Source organism: Xiphophorus couchianus, chromosome 21 (assembly GCF_001444195.1).
Source record: "Xiphophorus couchianus chromosome 21, X_couchianus-1.0, whole genome shotgun sequence".
Lineage (NCBI taxonomy): Eukaryota > Metazoa > Chordata > Actinopteri > Cyprinodontiformes > Poeciliidae > Xiphophorus > Xiphophorus couchianus.
Window position 1 is genome coordinate 6,856,010 of NC_040248.1, and position 18,173 is coordinate 6,874,182.

An 18,173-nucleotide genomic window follows, 5' to 3' on the forward strand; every position below is an offset into this window, starting at 1 on the left:
AGACAAGCCAAAATGTTTTTTGTTGCTTTTTCACTTTATCAACAGTTCGCATGAGCTTAGGTCCTGCTTCAGAAGTTTGGTGTTAAATGCGAAACATGCCTCTACAAAAATCAGATTCAGAGATTTATTATTACTCACCAGTTTTTCAGCTTGCTACTCTCTGCTATCAAGTCTCTCTGCATGTTTGGTGTTATTTGTGACCCAGAGATGGAGAGCAAACACAGTGAAATATAAAACTCAAGGTTGTTTTCTACAGGCCCATATCTAAAAACGAGAATCAATTCGAGCTCTTCCATTATTAAGGCTTGATTACCGTGTCACGTGGGTCAAGATGTTTTGGATTCTTAATGCCAAAGCTCTGATCATCGCTCACATCAAAAGGTTCAGGATGAGAATGAAATCATGCTTCATCAGAGAGAATTTCTGAATAACTTATAAATGTTCAAATCCATCAAGTTAAAAGATCGTCTGCTACAAGCTTAAAGACCCGCTTGGCGACAGAATCTAATTTAATGCATCCAACTGAGACCTCGCATCGTTTTTCTGTAAATTTGCCAGAGCATTTTCAGAAACTATAGCCAGCTCAGTTTTATAATCCACTGGTTTAGTGACTGTATTGTTTACCCAGCTGAAGACTAACAGTTTGCGCCTTAAATCCAGTATAAATATGTAGCAAGCGTGATATTCATGTGATAAATGTAGAAAAACGAGAGGACACAAAGATTGGTATGTGGAAGATGACAAATGTTTTCTGGTTCTCCTGTGTTGTTATTGCGGTTGTCTCCGCTTCTGAAGAATAACCTTCCAATATTCCCGTGCACGACAATATAAAAGGAGAAGTGCTTTTTAATATCGCCAAACATATTCTGCTTTCAATATGCACCCAATTCATCTCCCTGTCTGCCTCTCTGTCCTTTAAATCCTCACAGTTAAATAAACCTAAATTACAGTTTCAGGCTCTTCATTGACTTTTTTGGGTCACACCAGTATTTAGATGTGGGTACAGAGTTCTGTGTCAGTATGACTTATGATGTGTGGGATGGAGGGGGGGATTTTTTAAGCATAAAATGTCATCCCAGCAGCTCCACTGAGCTGCAGTCCATGAAATGTGATATTCGGTTGAAAAGACTCCAGCAACAGGGCTTCTGCCAACTTTCTTTTTTTTTTTTAAACTTCCTTCAAGCATTCACATGAATTAAAACAGCAAATTCTTGAACAGTCACACATTGTTTATCCAATTAAGGCATTATTGCTAAGGTTTAAAAAGCAGGAAGTCTGGCTAAAAGGAGAAAGAAAGCAACATGAAGTAGCCTAAATAGAATCAAACAGTATTCACTTACACAGAGAGTAGTAAAGTAGTAAGGTTTGTGTTTGGTTGATTTTGTTGTTGTTACAGTGCTTACAGTGCTTCTACATAATTAACCTTTTACCAGTGGAAAGCCTGTTTATTCTCTCTTCAAAATGGCGCCACATATGCAGGTTGAATACAGTTGTGTACAGGGGTTACACCCATAAATAACTTGCCAAATCTTCTTCAAAAATGTAAAACTGCTTATGATGGAGGAAGTGGGACGGTGTTTTCTCCATGATGGAAAAACAAGAATTTTCAACACGAGGAGATCCCAATGCAGAGAGAAATGGAGATGAGATCCCGCAACCAGTGGCAATCCCATGTCTCCGGACTTAAACCACTTCTCCATCATCATGTCTCCTTCTAACCGGTTGTTGTCTGGTTTGGTTCTACCACAGTTGATCAATTACAGCCAAAACAGTACAGTTTGTTCCTCTGCATTGTGGGTGTGAATTTAGGCAGGAATTTGGGAGGCTGTCAGCGTGCAGCAGCCTTGGTCGACATTCTAATGAGGTTTGCAGCAACACTCAGCAATGGAGAACCGCAAGGTTTTAGATTTAGGTAATGAGGTCAACAGATGTAAAGCAAAATCCACACATGAACTTTATTTAAAAAGAAAAATTCAAAACAAAGAAATAACTGCACAACGCAACTAATAAATATTATGTAGTTCTGACTGCTCCGTCCAACAGATCGCTGACTAGAAATGCAGTTTCTCTCTTTTTCATTTCTGCCCATTCTTCTGAGAGTCATGTTGCTTGCAGGGTAGCGAAACACGGTCATTCCACTCCAAAAGCTGACACGTGTGCTCATGGCGGTGCTCAAGATTAAATTCGTAATTACACTTCTCCATGCTGTGCAGCTTTATGATAGTAGACAACGTGTCCGCCAGCCCACTTTGGTGGTTGAGATGTTGTTGTATAGAGTTTGCAGTGACATAAATAAGACAATCATTGAATTCAGTCTGCTGGCTGGCACGGCTTGTACTACTCCTGAAAAAAGTACGAAAACGGGGAAGAACCGCATACAGCAACTAAATGGAGATTAATTTGGACTGGGGCAGAACCAGTTAAAGCCGCTCTAGTGGAGACTTCCATATCTGAAATGCTTACATTTAGTTTGAAGTTGTTTTAGGTGAGAAATTTAGCTAAGTGCAGAGCAAGCTGTGTGCCTTACTGCTGTTGAAAAATGCACACCCTGACATGGTTCGGTCATCCTTTCTTTCTGCAGCTGCGTGAGAAACCTTAATCTCTCCAAATATCCGAGCATAAAGACAGCTGTTTGGGTGTCACTTAAAAGTTACCCAACAAAACAACGCATTGCACTACTAGTTCCACTTAAACATTCTGCGTGTGAAGTTGACAATGCTGTACTGGATATTTTCAGTGTGAATTTGTGTGCCGTTAAAATAAAGAAAAGAGCTCACAAAGTCTGAGAAATTTCAGTTTAATGGAAGTAAAATGTAAAGGAGTGAAAGCCGACTGGAGAAGTGTACAGATTATTCTAACATTTTTGCACCAGTAAGTATTTTAGGGAAAACATCAGGGTTAACTCTCTTGCCTTAGGAAACGTGAACATATAGAAAATCCGTGCATTAAACTGCACACCTTGTTGGAATCCAGCCCGTTATCCAGCAAACCACAGCTGCTCTAATGCTGTAAGTATAAAGCCTATGAAGGAAGAAAATACTGTGTCTAATATTAGAGAGGCACTGCACAGAGTATCAGTGTACCGCTGTTTAAGAGGCAGTTTGCATTTCACATTTGAGCTTAAATTACCTTTACAAGGAAAGGAGTTTTTGAACAAGAATAACAAATCTGGCTGTTTCTGGAGGGCATAAAGACTGAGCAAAAAATAGATCCACGAGTACAATTGAAGCTGAACAAGCTTCTGATAGAAGATGTTTGACTTTTAATTTTAAAGCTGCCCTATGGCAAGCGACACGTTTGAAGGCGAGGCTGCCAAACATTAGGGCGTTCTTTATATAACAACATTTTGCTGACATGCTTGATTTATGCTTGTGTTTTAATATGCAGTTTAGAAATGTTTAAAAGCATCTTTGGTCGTAAAGATTAAAGAAGAGCTATATGCATGAAAGAACAAAATAAAAAAACCACAGCTACAGTGCAAAATATAAAGCAGAAAAGCATTAAAATGAGTCTGTAAAACATTTGAGCTCCGTTTCATCTGGTAAAGAAATATTATCAAAACATAACTAAAGTACATTTCCAGGAAGAAGTTCTCATATGCTCCTTGGCTGTGTGTAACCAAGAAAGGAGACAAGGATGACTGCTGATGCTGGCTTCTACCATAGTGCTAAAATGATTTCCAGTCTGTGTATTAATGCATATTGAAGAATATTTGGTGTTTGAACTTTTAAAATTGATAGTTATTTTAGTTTTCTTGAATTGTATTTACTTTCAGCATTCAACGTGGCTCGGGATCCACACCATATATTTTAGCTAAGGCTGTGCGATTGTTTAACATTCATTTTTGGAAAATCTGGATTTCTTTTCACCCATGCACTCCTTGGATTTCCACTGTTCAAAGTATTGTCAAACAAGATGCTAGGCCTTGGGTAGGGTGATAAGTGTTACATTTATTTGGACTTCAAATTCAAATCAATTCACCGAAGGGATGATTGTAGTAAGATGCAATTTTGGAAAATATTTTCGATCTTATGTCATGTCTTTCAAAAAAAGGAAGCGAGAATTTTTTTAAAATTAAAATCGGAAATCAGATTTGGTATGATAAAATTTTAATTTTAATCCTCTATGGATTACAGAAAACTATCTATAAATTCAAACATGTATGCAGAATTATTGTTAAAAAATAAAAATCACTAAAATTTCCTGACAAATACTGAACCAAATTTTAAAAATTGAAAATCAAATATATCCTTAAAAGTCACAAATGTATGTGATAAACCAGAAATGGATGGCCACTATACATCTCAAATTTAACTCTGTAAATGTTAGAATTTGCATTTATTTGTATAACAGTGACATATTTCTTTAAAAAATTGGGGGTTATGCTGGAAAATTTCTTGGAAGGTTACATGTGTATGTTGGAGAACAATATGCTTTGCTGCAAAATAACATTCTTTAGATCAAAAAAGATGAAAATGAAATAAGGCTGCAAGTGGAATGCGCTACCTGTTTCTCCAAGCTCATACAAGGTAAAGCCATCAATATGAAGGTATCCCTGGAAGCGCTCCTTGTTCACCCACGACGACAGGCTGCCGTCCTCATACTCTGCAAACATACAGGGGGGAATCTTTCAGAAACAAGGGGACAGAGCAGCTTATTGAGATTCACCACACAACCTGTCGATATCAAAAGCAAAACATAGAAAACTATTGATGGCTGGACTGTCAGAAGATCACAGTGTTTACAACATGTAACCTCTTCGGGGGGTAAAGAGCGAGACACTGTCTGAGCATTCACAGACATGGGGCACGTAAACAAAGATCAGAGGCGTCTGAAGTGGTCTGGGTCATAAACGGCACTATAGATGGATATATAAGTGAACAGATAAAATAACAGGGTTGAGAATATTTTGTTCAGGGTGGATTGTCAACAGTTATACTGGATGAACAAAACATGTTTTATTTATCAAATAAATGGTTGTCAAAAATACTAAATTATCCATTTGACATTAATAATTTCTATTCTGTCCCGATTCTCTCATCAGTTTTGCTTGTCAATCACAAAAAGCAAGAAAGAAAAAACTATTTCATACTATTTTTAATGCATACACTACTATGGACAAGTATACAAACCACTTTGACAGCCAACAAACTGGAAATATTATTTATATATGGAAGACCAACATAAAGCAATTCATAACTGTGAAGAGTGAAGAAAATGACATAGTTTCCAACTGTTTTTAAAAAGGCAAAAACTGGTGTGCTGTGACTTTAGCTCTTTTTATACTCTGATGCCCCTAAATAAAATCTAGTTCAACTATGGTTATAAATTTTTTTTAGCTGTGGAGGTACTACAGAGATCCACAGCTCATGTGGATTATGAGTATTAAACGGACAAATATTAGTTGTTTACATTGAACATCTGATCTTGAAGAAAAAGTGGGAAGAAGAAAGCTATCGTTTAGGGGTGTGCAATATGAGTAAGACGTGACTGCTATATAACAGCTGAATCTTGTTAAGGCAATATTGATTACAATAAATCCATGTTGTCGTAAATCTCGTTTTTTCTCTCCAGGTAAATTTCACACCAGTCTTCATGAACTTTAGCATCTTTCATACTAAAAATCTACAGCTATCTACAGTTCAGTTTTTGCAGATGCATCTAGTCCCTGATTTTTCTGAGGAATATAATTCCAAAATACAGGGCACTCCTGGAAGAAAGTCTGATTCTGCAAAGACTTGAGTGGTGGAGGTTCACAGCCCTAAACATACAGCTCTATATACACACAATAGAATAGTTTATATGAAATCGGATTTATGTGTTAAAATGATCCAATCAGGGTCCAGACCTAAATCCAATGCGGAATATGTGGTACAACCATTCCTGAAAGAAGAAAGCCTTTGTTGCTAGATGTGAAAAGATGATAGTGGCAATTTCTAAGACTTGAAGCCGTAATCGCAACAGAAGATGGCTCTGAAAAATTCTGAGTCAGGGGTGCTGAATACAAATGGATGCCACACTTATCTTACTTGTAAAACTCTAAAAAAACTTGATGTCATTTTTTCTTTTATGTGCCACTTTGTAATAGTCCATCGTGTAAAATCTCAATAAAATATAGCAAGATTTGCAGTCATGAACTGACAAAATGTCACCAAGTGAGAAAATAATTCAAAGGATATAAGGTCAAAGACAATAATATTTTTTCCAAGGCATTGCATCTTATGCATGTCATGCACAAAAAGAAAAAAAAAATCATTTCTAGACAAACATCTGGAGGCAGTATGAGGGTTATAGAACAAGATCAGTGAGGCATTTTAGAAACTAAAAAAGCTGAGAAAAGCAAAAGGATGCACATAATTACTGTCAAATGTAGCCGGAACCTTAATATGACATGTTAATAAGTTATTCTGACCTTTACACTGCCACTTAAGTAATTACAGGAACACTGATAATTTTTAACATGATTCTCATGCTGCAGGGCCTCAAAGGAGCCGGGGGCACAATACCAAACATGACAACTTAAAACCCTCGAACACGCTTTTAAATGTGCAAGACTGTTCCTTACAGTTGCATTAGAATGCATTTCTCCCAGAGCCTTACTGCTATGCGAAGGCAATGGAGTGTTGCTGTAAAAGCCTGCTGAGTCAGTCGATCTGGTAGACATTCCAAAGACTTCTTCCCACAGATGTTTTGGCTTTATAGACAGCATGCAGCTGCCCAACTTTTCCCCAGAAGCAACAGAGCGAGAGTGAATCGAGAAAAGAAGGTGGGGGTCGCGTTCTTTTTAAGGTTGTACCATCTGATGAAGCTCTTGTACACGACTCAACTTGCTTCACCTTGAATCAAATTAGAGTCGCTCTCTTCTCGGGGCATGAGGCTCAGAAATTTCATGCTGCCCTACAGGAGCCCGTCAGCCAAGAGTTCGCACAGTGGGGAGACAACATGGAGAAATGAGGGGAAGGAAGGGGAATAAAAACAGACAGTGGGTGGAGAGGGGATGATCTGGTGTCAGAGTTTGGAGCTGAGGTAGGAGGGAGCGCTGACACATTTCAAGGATGAAGGTTAATGGCAGAAAAGACCTGGGAGTCTATGCAAATAGAAAGAAACAGAATGACAGTGGAGAAAAGCAGAGGAGGGAAAGTAGCTTCATCAAAGAGAACTTAAACAGAGACAGAAGGTTGATGAGGATGAAAAGACAGACGGTTGAACATAAAGTGTAAGAAGGGTGTAAAAAATGAAAAGATTTCTTCCGTTACAGAGAATAAGATAATGTGACAAGCATCCATAAAACACTAAGACACATTACAATGAGAGCAGGAAATGAGATCTGACGCTCAAGACCTGATGAATAAGAAGACTCTAAGAATAAAAAAATGACACCAACTATTAGAGGGATTACCATGAGATTTCAAGGTAATGCTATAGATGAACTTAACAGTTATAGCTTCTAATGAAAGGTTCTTTTAATCCTACAACCTCTGTTAATTATAGCATGTAATGAATAAACAATCTGGTCTTTACCAAGTTCTAAAATTTAGATCAAACATCAAGAGTAGAAACCCCCATCCCACCGAATACACTGTGAATCTGTTTCAGGGTTTCCCCCCGTGTATTATAAGCCTGGTGGGCCACCAGGGTTTCCTTGTGTCCCCACCAGGCTAAGCATTGCTTATTTATGCAAGTCTTTTTAAAATGTTTGCATTTATGCGTCAAATGGCCCAGTCTACGGAAAATGGGTTCTTCGAAGGCCACGGATATGGACGACCAGAAGAGAGAAACTAACTGTTTCATAAAATGCCATGTATGCTTGAATTGAAAGTTATTCTTTGAAACAGCAACTATTGTCTCATCTTAGAGAATGTGTGTCGCTTTTTCCATGTTGCTCCTGTTATGAATAGTGATTGTATAATGGGATCAATGGTGTGAAATTCACAGGGTTATGCTGTGTCAAAACCTGGAGAGTTAATTTTGTGCTACACCACCTTAATAAATTTTCCTTTTTATCCCTCATAATAAAAAAAGTTGACCTGTGTTTGTTTTGTAATACTTCATACACATTCCACAATCCAGCACCATCTCTTATAACTTAATGGTTATTGATTTAATACTTAGTCTCAGGCTGGAAAGGCTTGCAATCAATTCAAATCTCTGTTCTACATTGTGCAACCTTTCTGTTCACTATGAGGTCAAGTAATAGCAATGCAATAATGCAACATTTCAGGATGAGAATAATTAACTTTATAATTGGACCATTACAGTAACAATTCACGCAATTCCACAAACTGTGTTGAAATGGTGAACATATGCATAAACACAGCATAAGAGAGCACTGGCTCTCATGCTATGGAGGTTTGATATACAAAGAATCTGTCGCAGTCTGGTTGGTTGTTCAACTGTAAATGGAGCACTGTCAATGCCTGATGGAAAAACAATATGCTAAGTTACTGTCCTCCACACAGCCGTGAACTATTAAATACTACAGAACTGCCATTCAAATCAGGCAGAAAATTAATTTATGTGACATCATGTCTTTTACCAGAGATGCAAATAAATGTGGAGGATGCTATGTAAGCTAGGACCAGTCAGTTGCATAAAAAGGCTGAACTCTTACCAGTTGTCATCTATAGCATTAAGTGAAGGAAAGCAAAGATTTTTAAAAGCTTTTTCCATTTTTACTGTAAACGTAGAGCACTGTAGCATTTTAACATTGTTGTTTACAAGGACTGACTCATTCACATTAAACCTAAATTAAACTAAAGAAATGGAAGCAAAGGTAAAAATGTTATCTGTTAGCTTTTACTTCAGCATGTTCGCCCTATTCAAATAATCAGAGATAAACACTGCCTGTTTCCAGCTTATCTAAACAGTGTCATTTTTATGACTTGTTATTCAGTCTCTATTTTAAATGAACCCAATCAGCAGATGTGAAACAAGTTCTACTTCATGGCAGCCATATTCATGAGCATTTCCTTAAAAGGTGCAACACCATCAAACCATTAACCACTGATGCAAATTAGAAGAAAGCATTGATGCAACAGAGTAGTAAAAAGGGCAAATTAGGATTGTAAAACACATTTTCCACGTACAAAAAATTCCAGACTGGAATTTCCAGGGTTTTCAGTCCTGCATATGAACAGTTGGCAGATTTCACATGTGGAACAATAGAACAAAAGGAAGAATGAAGGGAAGGATGAAATGTAGAACAAAAGGACAAAAGCAAGAAAGAGTGAAAAATAATAGGACACAAGAAAGTGGAAAAAAATACTTAAGGTAAAACACATGCAATGAAACAAAAAATGGCAAAAAGGAAGAGAGCGATTAAAGAAAGAAAAAAGGTAGAAGAAATAGCACAACATTCACACAAAGAAAACATAAAATCTGGAAGAACAACTTTTTCAATGCTCATGTTTTTTGTACTAATTCAAATCTGAAAAGTACTGAAATCAGATTCCAAAACTTTCCAAACTGAGTTGGAACCCTCAGAATATGCCAATCTTGTGAAAGAAGCAATGACAAAAACAACTTTTATCCTAAAGTTAATGTAATAAAACAGACCATGTCGGTCAGTGTCTTCATCCACACGCACATAATGATCAACACTACTGAGAGCCTGCAGCACAGTAACAACTTACACCAGCACAGCAGTACGGCACTGAGGATTTTAGTTGTTAAATATGCATGAGGCTCTGTGCCGGACTATATTTTAATGGCGTTCTTCAAAAGCGGGATGCTGCTGTTTTGGGAAGTGCGCAGCAACGGCAATCAAAGCTAAAACAACACTGTGTCAAATATCACGTTACACAAAGTGAGGGCTGGCTTTTGGACAGCGTGTCTCTGCTCAGTGGGAACTCTTCTTTAAAACAACACAGACCTGCACAGTCAGAGCTCCGAGGTGCAGCAGTGAATTCCTAATAAGCGTTTTTGAATCTGAACTAACTCAAAATCTAAAAAAAAAAAAAAAAAAATAGAACTGCCAGGGGAAGATATTGTTTGCATATCCTAGGACGAGCCAGCCTCTAAAGCCAGGAGATAAAAAAACAACAACACTGCAGTTTATGAAAAGATGAACATGAAAGTCACGCAGTGCTGTGCCAAACGGGTCATATCCCTTGAACTGTTCTGAATTTTAAACACAAACTTCTTTGTCTTTTATTTTGGTCCAACTCATGTCTGTGGCAGACCAACAACTTTTGTCCTTTTGATTTTTTAATAGTTCAAGTCCAGTCAACCTGGGCAGAGCAAAGAGTTATTTGTCAAGGAAGATGGTTCAAGAAAGCATCCCCACAGCTTGATGCTGCTCCTGCCATGTTTCGCTGTGTTTCCAGTGTTGTTCTACAGTCACAGTTCAGATATTTGACCTTTTAAGATCAAAAAAGTAAAAACACTGTCCAGTATTTAACTTTATGTACTGTATATTCCAATCAACCTGGACCAGCTTCCCTGTCCTTGCTGAAGACAAGCATCCCCACAAGCAAACACTGTATCAAAGTGAGTGATAGCTAGGTGACCTCAAAACATAGAAGTTTGGAAAAACTTCTGATTTTAATTAGGTCGTCTTATGACTTTAAACGGGAGTTCCCTTCTTGCAAGTCTTGCATAAAGGTCAGATTACTATAGTACTATAGTATATAATTGGCAGCTTTTCTAATCAATACTCTCCTTGCTCAGCCTCTCAGTTTTAGCAGGTTTATTACACTAAATCTCTGGATAATGGATGAATCAGTGCTGTGATGTTTCTTACTTCTGAGGGGAACTGGTGGCACTGCATTTAATTTAGGGCTAACAAAGTAAGAGGGAATCAGGATGCAGACTACAACCTTCAGATTTTAACTTATTTTTATAGATTTTAATTTTTAAAAACCCTATATCACATATTTCCACCCAGTTCACAGTTTTGTGGCTGGAACATGAAAGAAATGCGTAAGTCTCAAAGGTGGGAAAACTTCAATGCAAGATCCACACTGCCTGAAATAAAACTGGACAGCTATGCAAACGCGTCATGGAAGTTCAGCCAAATTACATTTGATAAAACACTTTCTGACAGAGCGTCATGCAAAGTGAGGGATACAGAAAACCACATCAGATGATTTAGGATCAGTTCTTCTCTTATGAAGGATCAAGTCAGAGCAATTTAAGCAAGACAAGTCTGAGAAATAAAGCAAAGCAGACAGAAACAGATGCTGTGGAGCTACAGAAGAAGAAACAAAAACAAGGACTTGGAAGTGGACGAGAGGAGTGGAAGGATTTCTTTCTGCTGTCATTGACTGCTTGACGAGCTGCAGTCGGTGATGTTCGATAATAAACGTGTTTTTACTTTTAGAGATTAGAACAGGGGAGAAAAGAAGCACGCAGTGGGTCGTTTTATCATCCAGTTTAGCTGCTCCATCTTTGACAGGTTTAATACGCCGCATCCATGGCAATGCCAGACAGGCGCATCCTCTGCATCAGGGTCCTGGAGGACTCTGCTGAGTGTGGCGTTTTTGTGGTCAACGTTTGCTGCAGCGAGCCTCTGCTCCTGCGGTTCTGGAGCACCAAGCCCATGTTCTGTAGCGCTCAGGTGGAGCAGTTGGGTGTGGGCTACAAGACCCCAACACAGATGGATTTTTTACTGCGGGCCGTGCGGCGTGTACCCAACCTTCCCAACAGCCACTACTGGGGGCCGTTTGTATTGGCACTGTGCCTCGACGCTCTTCACTTCCGCTTCAGGCTGCCTGTTGAGGTAGAATCCGGCGTTGATGTTCAACGCATAATGAAGCAACATGGTAGACTCACACTGCTGCGATGAAAAGCGTAAATGGGTTTCTAAATACATTTTGTAATATTTGCTTCTTTATTTTCAAGCTAGTTTGGCTTTGTTGGAGAGATACAGCTTGAATTTCTCAAACTGCAATCAATCAAAACTTAAATGGTTAACCTACACAATAGCAGACATTTCTGTGTTGAAAGAAATGTCCCATTAAGCAGCACTGAAAATGACATTTTTGATACTACATTTCTCTTAACAAGAGCTAGTGTGTGTGTCTTCTGGTGTGTCACACATAATGTTAGATTATTGTATGAATGTGTGTGTAATATATTTGAGGGCAAACATTTTTCATCTTCTGGTTGTTTCTTTTTGCAAGTACATTTATCTTTAAAAGACTAACCAGCATATCAATTAATGTCACAAAGGAAATATACATGTTTAAAGGGTTAAGAATAAAAAAATATGCATATCAATAGGTTTTAACTTTATATTTTTTCAGAAACTAATATCTCCTTAGGAATCAGTGAATCCCTTTAGCATTAGAATAATTCCAGCTCCTCTTAACATCTTTGAATGGTTCTTACACATTTTGCCATACTTAAGATTTAAATCTGAAATTTTCCATTCCTTTAAGCTAACTTGTGAATATTAAAACTAAGTAAGCAATGATTTTTAGAAGATATTTGTACAGAATCCAGATTTTAAGAAAAAAACCAACAAAGAGTAAGGAAGAAAGGTCACACGAAATCATAATCTGTAGCAACCAAGTCCACTTCAGATTTGACCTTTCAAACACATTGAGCTGTCCTCTACAAATACTTTTTTTCATTACTCTTGCAGTTAGTGATGACAATCTTTTACGTCTTGCCGATGGCATCTTCAATTCATATTTTCATGACCTTGCTTAGTTAATAATCTCCCAAACTGGACTGGGAAAAAGCAGCTAATTGTTACTTACGTGTTTCCTCTTTTCTAAGGTTGTGAAAAAATATATACAGTAGGTTCCTAATTTCCATCCCTGGCTGTCTGACCCCAAGAGCAGATTGAAAGATGACTCAGAAAAATAAATAGTAAAACAGAGAAACACACAGAATCCAGAGGGAAGACCAGGCAAATCCTGATTAACTTATGAGAACTCAGTTGTGAGGAGAGTTTTATGTATCGTCTCTTTTTTGTTCACGTAGAATGATTTTTGTAACAACACGTTTTCTCTCACTTTCCCTCAAAATGATCGACATTACTCAGCAACTTCTTGAATAGTTTGTTTTTTAATCTCTTATTTGGCTCTGCCGTTATCCAAAGCGGGAAACCATCCAATGATCTGGGCCAGAAGAGCGAGCGGCTATATCTTGCAAACAGAACGGCCTTCGGGTCGAACAGCAGCTGTGTGCTGAGATTCCCTGTGGGCTGAGCTGAGACCCAGTCCAGTTTGCTGTTAGGTGACCCAAGAGCTGGACCACAGTACAGTGTTCTAACTCTGAAAAACTGATGGGTACCCATGTCTCATAAACTATTTTTCTTTTTCCTATTTCCACGAGAGAGATCTCGCAGTGATTCTATTCTATTCTATTTTAGGTCATTTTTTAATTTGCTAATAAACATTAAGTACAGGAATAAATGTTAAAGTGTCACTGTTCACTATAAGTCATTATTACATGTAATCAATTTGACTGACTAATAGAAGTAAATCTTATTTTTGATAAGCATTGAATATACTTATCAACACTAAGCATTTTTATCCTAAACTACTTCTCCAAAGCTTAGAATGGATGGAATATAAGGTCTATAAATGCACATATTTTCCACTCTCTACTGTATTTTCCACTCATGTCCACACCTGAGATCAAAATCCACAGTTTTCCAGAAAATTTCTGACTAGCTAGGAAGCCTGTCTGTGAAAACTCCAACCGTTTCACTCAGATTTTGTCGTTGCTTCAGTGTCAGTTCAGTTCTCAGCTTTGTTTAACTGTGTAGACAGCGAACAAGCACGGTGCTTGTTTCTTTTTCTGAAACCGCGGTCTCCAACGCCCACTCAGAACAGGCCCCAACAGCAAGGCCCGCTATGCACGTCCGCCCAGAGACAAACCACCACGACATCCCTGGACTAACCACATGGCTATAATAGAGGGCAGAGCCCTGGCTGGTTTATGATGAGCCGGGCACACCATAAGCTTGTGCGGTGAGGGAAATGATAGAACAACAGCGGGAAGAAAAAGCACAAGACAAGGGAGAATGTGTTAGACAAAGACCAGAGTAACAAGATACCTACCATCATAAGTAAAGTGGGATCCATCCTTGAAGACGACGACTGCGGGTAGCTCTGGCAAAGACATGGACTGTTGGAAAAAAACAAAACCCTGTGTTACTTCATTGTCATTAAAAGATCACTTGAAGCTGATTTAACTACAACTTTATAAATCATAACAACTGTAACATAAACACTACAGGAAAGTATAAAAGTCAAAAAATATGATTTAAAACAAAGCATGGAGCAATTTATGAGGTTTACATCATCTTGTTTTGTTACATTTAGCAAAAGACCTGCCTTTTTACAGCAGTTTTAAAGGGATAGTTCAGAATTTTTGTGAGACTTTCTGTGCATATGTGCAGTGGATACAGTTTTACACCTGGAAGAAACATGGAACTTTTTCACATTTTGTGATGTTACAGCTACAAACTTCAGGGCATTTATTTGGAATTTCATGTTTTACACCAACAGAAAGCAGAGCAATATGACAAACTGTAAAGTTTGAAAAGTGTGTCTTACATTTGCTTTATGTCCCCCTGAGAGAAAACTTTGTAAATACTGGGCAATTCTGAAACATAAATAAGCTTTGAATTGGACTATTCTATTTTAGTTCTGTCTTAATATTTAGTGTTGTTACCATGGCAAACCTTCACCCCAGTACAAAGTCTTTTGTAATATCGAACAGGGTTTCTGTCAGAATCACCTTCCCCACTGCTAATGAAGAAAAGCATTCCCACAGCATGATACTGCTACCACCACATTTCACAGTCGCAGTGATGTGTTCAGGGTGATGAGCATGGTAGTTTTCCTCTTCATATAGTAGGATGCACTGAATGCAGTTTTATGGCCAATCACAATCTTTAAAAAATCCATTCCAATTTTGGCAGATAACAGTTTTTTTATCTTTTTTTTTTTTTTGACATACTGAGGCCAAAATCTCATAACACTGAAAGAAGCTGCAGCATTTGTAGCTAGTTGGGGTTTTTTTGTCCTTTTTTTCCAGTCACTAGAGAAGTCTGAAAAGTAACTATAAATGGTGACAAGGTCACTAAGTTGGCAACAGTGGGGGTGACTATTATTAACCAAACATGCGCAGATGTGACCTGGTGGGCGGATCTGTCAGTCATCTTTCTCTTACTACAGGGCAAATGGCAACAGTTTCTGATTTTCAGACCTTTGCAGAGGTAAATAAGATCGATGGATGCGATAAGTTTCACACATAAATATTGGTCGATCACCCAAAATTATCGAAATTGGGACAGATTTTCTTCATTTTGGATCTAGGCATAAAAGTTGAATTTCTGTCACATCTGATCTACCAAAGTGAACTGAATATAAATGTTTCCACATTTTCAGAGTTTTATTTGTAAAAAAATAAATAAATAGGGGTGTACCAGATAAATTATACAATAACCACTTGAAACAGTTAATGTTAATGTTTAAAAACTTCAGAATAAGATCACACCTAGATTTGAGAATAAAATATGTTCCAATCACTTTGGAGGTGTTTTGATATACGGACACCCGAGTGTACCAGCTGCTCCTGAATGCAGCATGTGCACCTTCATCAACAGGGAAAGGTTTAAGAGATATGAATACACCTGGAAGAAACTAATCTGTAAGTGTGTTCTAATGGGTACAAATCCACTAAGAATACAAAAACATAAATTACTTTAGAGTAATAAAAAGACATAATAGCAAAAGTACTAACAAAATTGTATCAAAAGTCCTTTCACTGAACTGAAAAATACACAAACAAATGATTTACCTCAGGCACAGCTTCCTCTGAAGCTGAGAAGAAGTAAGTATAAACAACAAGTTCAGACGCTGCATCGTTGTACTTCTCCTGCAAACAGAAAAAAAAAATCAGCTTTAATTGTTTTCAACAGTAATAAAAGGGCAAGATACACGTAATTTGTATTTATTTAGTCTACATTTTCAGCACTGTGTTTGTTCTGAAAAGGCTTGGAACAAAAACAACGTCTCATTTCATGGGTGGTGCTTACTTTAAGAGGAGACTCTGCACCGACGTACACAAAAAGAACATCGTGTCTCTTCAACATGTGTTCGAACATCTGCTTGCTGGGAAGAGCCCGGACGGCTGGTCTGGAGGAAGAAAACCCACAAAATATAATTTATTTCGATGGGTCGTTATCTCAAATGGAGACAGAGAAAACATGCACTTTCAGGGAAGTCAAGCTGTTGATTTATATACTGATGGCTCCACCTAGTGGAGGTTTGCTAAGAGAAAAAATGTTTCCCCCTCTCAAGTTGGGGCCAAGCTTTTGATCATCCCCTCTGTCATGGATGGAGTTTGATTTCCCCCTGAAGGAGGAGAAAATCTGTCAGGCTCGCTTTATGCAATGGCTTAAAGTGGAGCATCAGAGGCATCCGCTGAGCTATGAAACAACTGTGTTCTGTGTTGATAAGCAGGCTTGGATGAGCTTTCATTGGCTCAGCATGTGGCACTTGGAAAATAAAGGGGGAAGTTCTGCTGAGTTCTTAGCTGCATGTCATATTGTTTCGGTCTGAGACTCACCCTGCCACCCTGTTGGCAAACTCCACAATATCGTCTTTTGTTCTGGGTCCCTTGTAGCTGTAGGCAAGGTCGCCCTTTAACCTGCACAACAAAGACAGAGACAAAGCAGGGGTGAAAAGCTATTTATGGTTTTCACATGATTGGAAGCAAGTTTTAAGAGGTAAATACTGATGTAATGTAGACAAAGTCATATTGTCACACATGAATCCTTATGAAGCTCTTTTAGCTGTTACCTAAACCCTAAGTAAACACATTTCAAAGCCAAGACTTTTAAATAATTTATGATCATGCAAAAAAAAAAGATCTATTATTAATTTAATTTTCATGACAGGTATTTCTACTGCAGGAAAACTTCACTTTTGGTTCAAGCAACTGCAGCTGTTAAGGAAAGAAAGATAGAACACAAAGAGGAACTAAAAAAGGACAACAAGGAAGGAGTAACTGTGGGACACAGGAAAGGAAGGACAGATTAAAAGACAAGAAAAGAAGAAAAAAATAGAAATTATTAAGGAAATAACAAATGGAGACAATACAAAAGGAATAAAGCAAGAACAGAAGAACAGCAGACAAAAATAAGGAATGAAGGAAAGAGAGATGGACAGAAAGAAGCAAGGATGGAGACACAGAAGCACAATGAAGCAAGAAGGACGTTAAGGACATGAGGAAAGGAGAAGAGAAAAGAGCCAGGAAGATGGAAAGGAAGGACAGAGAGAGGAAGAAAGAACGGAAAGAACATTTAGATAATACTCTAGAAAGACAGATATGTTCAATTCTCCAACTTTCTTTGTCTATACTTATCAGTGTCTGAAAAATCCTGAAATCACTCCTGCTTCTAGTAGGAACTCCTAACAAATCCATCAGACGGTCAAAATTCAATAGCTTAAGTTGAGCTATTTCATATTCCAAATTTAGGAGATATTTAGAATAAAGGCTGCCATAATATTAGAGAGTTGGGCCTAAAACTTAAAACAAACCCATCAAAGAGATGGCGAGCCCATTAAGAGTGGCCAAATTAACTAGCTGTTACATTGATGAGTTCAGCAACATTAAAGAAAACCACAGTAGATAATGAAAGCATCGTCTCCATAAAAATAAAAAAACACCTCACAACATCCAGCTAAGTGATGAAAACTCACTAAGGGGTATCCGGGTAATTATTCCAGAGAAAAAAATGTACAACATAAAAGAGAAAGTGAAAAATAGTTATTAATATCAAATTAAAAACCCACAATAACATTCTAACAAGTCAAACTCAATCTAAAACAACATTTTTCAGATAAATGTCAACATATTCCTGAGTTAAAATTACAGCAAAGGTTTCAGACAACTCATTTAATCCACTTTCAGCATGAGACATCGTAGAGACAGTCACAGCTTCCTGTTACAACGGGTCACAAGACACTTTCTTTAAAAAGACAGAAGACGACAGATGAATTCTTGGCTGTTCAGGGATGAACTATCTGCTCCAACGACGGCAAATGCTCCAAAACTGTTTGGATGACACTTCACAGCCAGAGCACAGACGGACAGTGACCCAGAACATAATGCAAGAGGAACCCAAGACTTTCTGAAGGAAAGGGAAATGGGCGTATTATGCAATGGCTGAGTCGACAAGACAACCACGCAAGAAAAATATCCGT

General features: G+C 38.0%; 1 protein-coding gene across 1 annotated transcript in view; it reads right to left on the reverse strand.

Annotated features, from left to right (window-relative positions):
* The window catches only part of tmx3b (thioredoxin related transmembrane protein 3b), a 46,309-nt gene that overhangs the window by 21,468 nt on the left and 6,668 nt on the right, over nucleotides 1-18,173 (reverse strand). The window contains exons 6-10 of the mRNA XM_028005043.1: nucleotides 16,534-16,614; nucleotides 16,001-16,100; nucleotides 15,763-15,840; nucleotides 14,016-14,082; nucleotides 4,507-4,605 (exon numbers count right to left, since the gene is read on the reverse strand). Coding sequence (XP_027860844.1) covers nucleotides 4,507-4,605; nucleotides 14,016-14,082; nucleotides 15,763-15,840; nucleotides 16,001-16,100; nucleotides 16,534-16,614 — 425 coding nt within the window. The remainder of the gene's footprint in view (nucleotides 1-4,506; nucleotides 4,606-14,015; nucleotides 14,083-15,762; nucleotides 15,841-16,000; nucleotides 16,101-16,533; nucleotides 16,615-18,173) is intronic.